General features: G+C 36.3%; 1 protein-coding gene across 1 annotated transcript; it reads right to left on the bottom strand.

Moving 5' to 3' along the window:
* Window positions 1–1016: 1016 nt before the first annotated feature.
* Window positions 1017–5066, bottom strand: LOC114274869 (uncharacterized). The gene is made up of 8 exons (XM_082917079.1): window positions 4007–5066; window positions 3782–3910; window positions 2940–3510; window positions 2150–2862; window positions 1928–2056; window positions 1604–1822; window positions 1385–1506; window positions 1017–1296 (listed from the first exon to the last, which is right to left on the bottom strand). Exons 1-8 carry the CDS (start codon window positions 5021–5023, stop codon window positions 1107–1109), a joined length of 3090 nt encoding a protein of 1029 aa, XP_082773205.1. The 5' UTR covers window positions 5024–5066; the 3' UTR covers window positions 1017–1106.

Genomic DNA, 5066 nt, shown 5'->3' with positions numbered 1-5066 from the left:
CTTTGGAGCTAGCTAAGTCTTGGGATGTGATTGTTGCGAGTGATACTGTGCTTGAGGTTCATTCTTCTATTTCTTTTTATGTTGATATTGGTAGACAAACTTGTTCTTGCCATGAATGGCAATTGAATGGTTTTCCTTGTTGTCATGCTGTGCATGCTTTGCGTAGTAGTGGTAGAGATGTGTATGGTTTCATTGATCCTTTTTTTCATGTAGATTGTTTTAGAGAGTCATACAAGGAATCTGTTTATCCAGTGCCTTCAAGTGAGAGATTTGACTTTGATGGTGCCAGTAGTTCGGTTATCAAACCTCCTATAACGAAGAAGCAGCCCGGGCGGAACAAGAAGAAGAGGATACCTTCAAGGGGTGAGAATGTGAAGCAAATCAAGTGTGGGAGGTGCTTGAAATATGGGAATCACAATAAGAAGACGTGCAAGGCTGCTATTTGAGGCCGCAATCTATTCTTTTGGATTTGTATTTGAATTTGAGGAATTATGATAATAAAAAATGTGATACTTGGTATTATGGAAGTAATGAATAAAGTTGGTTGAATTGTTTTTTGTTTGTTGGTGTGTTTTTTACTTATTGAAGTTGTTTTCTAATAGTCTGGTTTTGTTTTTTATTTTTATGGAATGCAGAGAAGGTTGTTGAAAATTTCTTATTGAAACAGTATAATATGGAAACGCAGTTCATATTTCATAGCGATAAAACTGTATAATTTTGCAGTTTTAAGAATTATTAGAAACAACCTGATGAAACCGCATAATTTTGCAGTTTTAAAAATTATTAGAAACAAGCTGATGAAACTGAAAAATTTTGCAGTTTGAAGAATTATTAGAATCAACCTTTACTGTATGAAAATATATGCAACCACAAACAGGTAGACAAACAATCAAAAGAAGAACCACAATAATAATAATAATAAGAAGAAGAGCAACAACAACATCAATCATTTTCACCATAACCATGATAACCAGAAAAAGATCATTCCCAAAAGTATATGAAGTACTTGTCACATGTTAAAAAAGAAAAATAAAAAAAAATAAAAAAAAGGTTCAAAGATATGTTCCCTTGAATATTTGTATTGTTAAGAAGTTTGTTCATTGTTTCTATGGTTTGGTATGTTTTGTCAACATTTGGTAGTGCTCGAGTTTCCAAGATCGGTTCTCATCATTGAGGAATTGATTGATGATTTGTGCTCGAAATTTGACCCACTCAGTTGGACGAAGTTTTTTCTGCACAGGTTGCCAGTTGAGATATTGGTTGATAACATTGCAGACGGCAATTGCACAATCATTCCTGCAATGTTTGAGATGAAGTTAATTAGTTAGGTGAAACTGCAAAAATTAGCATATTGGAAGATTAGTTTATGGATTTTGTATCTTACGAGTGTGGGGTTTGTTGTGGGCATTCCTCAATTGATGCAATTTCTGTCTCGCACTCTTGAGATGAAAACATGTTTCCCTGTTTGCTGAGTAATGCTTTATTCCATCTCAGTTGATGTTGTTGCTACAAAATAGTTAGTGGGTGTTTTTGTTAGTTATAGTGATGAGTTGAGATGTTTGTAAAGGGATGGAACTAAGTATGAAATTTTATTTTAACTTACAATTTGCTTTGCAATTTCAAAGTGCTTGTTATGGCAATGTTTTGCTGGTCTCAAAGAGTCATAGTGTCTCCATATTCCATCAGCATTGTCAAAGACCACAATTGTCCAATGGTTGTCGTGGTTGATTGGGAAATGGATATATCTGTTTTTCATTGCTTCTGGAAAATGGCTGTCCATCAGTTTTTCTCTCAGTGCTTGATCTTGGTTTTGTAGTGGAGTCTGTAAGTCATATATATGTTTGAAATATGTCATAAAACTATGTAGTAATACATGTTGATAAAGTAGAAAATTTTGCAGTTGTAAGGTATGTTAAGTTTTGCTTACATTGATGAGTGTTGAGAAAACGTAAGATCTTCCTGCGTATGGATTGCTTGCAAAGACTAGATCGTTTTTCTCAAATTCTTCAATGGTTGGTTGGAGTGCCAATTGCTTTTCTGAGAAGGCATCAATGACCTGAAACATGTTATATATGAGAATGTGTTAGGTTTGTGGAATAGGTTATTGAATATGTACAGAAACTGTAAAATTGTGCAGTTGGAGACCTACATTCCCATATAAGGGTTCCCTGTTGGTCAATCTGCATATATCTGAAAAGTATACGCAGTTTTCATCTTCGCTGCCAGACCAGACACAAGCAGTTGATTGTGTGTTGTTGATGAGTTGAATTTGGTCTTGGTCTTTTTTGGATAGGCTATGCCAAACCTTGTTTGTTTTGCGGCATGAAATGGTGAGTGGCTTGTTTGGGATTGATTCTTCCTGGAAATCATCATCACTTTCCAATACTTGAAGATTTGTCTTCTTTTGATTGGCATGCTCTTTTGGGTTTGTTTCAGCAGCAACTGGTTTCTCTTGGCCAATATGTTCTTGCATCTTTTCTTTCTGCTGTTGTTTTGCTTCATGAGCACCCTCTTTTTTGTTGTCATTCTTCTTCTGTTTTTCTTCATTGGTACCCTGTGTTGGTTTGGGTACATCAGCAGCAGTTTGTGTCTTGTTTGTTGCATCTTCTTTGGGTTTGGTCATTGGTTGGTATTCAAAATCTGGGTGATGTGCTTGTTTTCTTGATTTTTGTTTGATTCTCTTGACCATGGATCTTTGTTGGGGACTGCCAGTTTTTTTGGTGGACATTTCCTTCAATTGATCTTCTTTTTTATACAATTCAGCCATGAATTTTTGTTCCATTTCTTGCATTTGTGCTCTCAGGGCTGATATGAGCTTGTCCTTGTCGTCCTCTTTGGTTGGTGTTTGTGGTTGGTCATGACCTATAAAAATGTTGGATTGTGTTTTGGTTAGTTTAATGAAATTTTGCAGTATGCTTTAGTATTAGACAATAGTTTACCTTGTGCATGAAGTATGTCAGATTTCTCTTGCAGTTCTTCTTGTTGGTTTGTCAGTTCTTGTTCATTGACTTCTTCGTGTTGGTTTGTTTGTTGTTCTTCTTGTTCTTGTTGTTGGTCTTCTTCTTGATCAAGGTGTTCTTCTTCTTCTTCTTCTTCTTCTTCTTCTTCTTCTTCTTCTTCTTCTTCTTCTTCAGTTTCAGTTTCTTCTTCTTCTTCAGTTTCTTCTTCATCAGTTTTTTCTTCATCAGTCACTTGATTTTTTTCATCATCACTCTTTTCTTCTTGTTCATCACTTTGTGGTTCTTGTTGTGGTTTTTGCTTTCTTTTCTTTTTTTTTTGTTGTGCTTCTTTTTCTGATTGTGATTCTGATTCTGAATGATGTTCTTCTTCGAGAAAGTCATCCTCATCACTGTCTAGAAGTGTTCTTTTTTTTGTTGCTTTTGTTTTCTTTTTTTGCTTATTGTCCTTTTTGTGGTCTTGTTTCTTTGCTGAATAGTCTGTTGATGTGCTTTGATTGATATGCAATAACTGTATTTCTTGTTCAGTTGGGGTTAAAGCACTTTGGTTAACCTGCATTGGAACAATGTGGCATATATCAGTAATACTGTAAATTTGGTCAGTTTCATAAGATGAGTTGTACTGTGAGTAATGTGGGTTAAGTGTCGAAATATGTTTTTTGAAACTGAAAAATGTTACAGTTTCATAACATGAGTGATGTTAAAGAAGTGTGTGCTTTGAAACTGAAAATTTTCACAGTTTCATAATATGATTTGTACGACAATGAATATGAAAGGAGTGTTGAATAGATTTGTGCTAGGATAGTATAGAAGAGTTTGAATACCTTTTCAAAGTGAGCGAGGCTGATGTGTTTCCACTTGGAGTACATTTTGCCAAGGTTCCATTTCATAAACCTTGGGAAGCCTTCTTTGTTGGATGGTCGGAGGAGTTTACTGTGCTCACAGTACCAGTACTGTAAAAAAAAAAAAAAAAGTTGAAATATGTTAGATAGTTAGAAATAGGTGAATGTCTGATATTTTTGTGGGAAGTAGTTGAGTAATGTGTTTACCAAGAGTAACATGACGCATCCAGTGACATGCCTTGGGTTGTTGTTTGCATTTGCCATTGAATTCATCAGTGTGTCTTTTATTGCCTCAACCCAATTGTACTTCTTGATGTTGTTGAGATTGTCAACATAGTTGAGGAAACTCCAACTGAGTGTATGGCCTGTTGTGGGCATGAGAAGTTTCAAGCACAAGTAAAGGGTGATTACCCTTGCAAGATCTTGACAATCATTGGTTGATTTTCCTTTTTTTGTTTGTTGAAACATTTTGGTCAAAGACTTGCCATCCAATCTCTTGACTGATTTGCATCTTCGTTTGTAAAATGGAAGCTCAAAATCCTTTGGTCTTGCATAGGATTTGGTGGTGATGCTGTCTTCTCCACAGTCGATACCAAAAATGAGCTTGACATCACTGGTTCTGAGTTTCATTTCCTTTTTGCCAAGTACAAATGATCTTTTTCTTTTGTTGTAGAGTGTTGTCATTTCTGCTACAATGGAATTGTAGCATCTGCACCAAGAGGCCTTCAGTTGTGTTGAGGAGAGAGCATTTATAAGGGGCCAAAAAGGGGTTTTTTGCAGCTCTGTCTGTTGGGCTTTTGTGAATTTGACCCCCTTCAACAGTTTGATTACCGTTCCGATGTTGGAACGATAATTAAATTGTTGGACTCTCTTTGCAGGGACTGCTGGTTTTTTTTCTTTTGATGCCTTGGTTGTTGTTTTGGGAGTTGATTGGCTTTCTTGGAGCTTTCTTTTTTTGGTTGGAGGAGCTTCTTGGTTTTTTGTTGGCTTTCTTTTGTTTGTTTTTGTTGTGGTTGGAGGTGTGGTTGGTGTTTGTTGGGTGGGTGGGGTCTGTGGTGTAGTTCTTGGGCTTTTTCTTGTAGGTGGTGTGGTTGTTTTGTGGGTTTTTTGGTGGGGTCTGTTGGATTTGGTTGTTTTTGGGTGTGGTGGTGGCATTTGAGTGGATACAGGAGAGGGACTTTCAAAAGGGGAGATGGTTAAATCCCTGATTGGATTTGTGGGCATACGGGTTTGTTTCTTCCAATATCTTCCAACAGCTATTTCTGAA

Source organism: Camellia sinensis, chromosome 1 (genome assembly GCF_055761805.1).
Source record: "Camellia sinensis isolate YWXY chromosome 1, ASM5576180v1, whole genome shotgun sequence".
NCBI lineage: Eukaryota > Viridiplantae > Streptophyta > Magnoliopsida > Ericales > Theaceae > Camellia > Camellia sinensis.
The sequence above is the reverse complement of the archived record's forward strand: the minus strand, read 5'-3'. Positions and strand labels throughout refer to the sequence as shown.

Excerpts from the sequence above, each read along its gene's own strand:
- LOC114274869 (XM_082917079.1), bottom strand. The coding sequence starts at position 5,023 with ATGCCCACAAATCCAATCAGGGATTTAACCATCTCCCCTTTTGAAAGT. Across the intron at positions 2,057-2,149 it reads GGGAACCCTTATATGGGAAT|GTCATTGATGCCTTCTCAGA; the intron begins GTAGGTCTCCAA and ends AACATGTTTCAG. Across the intron at positions 1,823-1,927 it reads TTTTCTCAACACTCATCAAT|ACTCCACTACAAAACCAAGA; the intron begins GTAAGCAAAACT and ends TATGACTTACAG.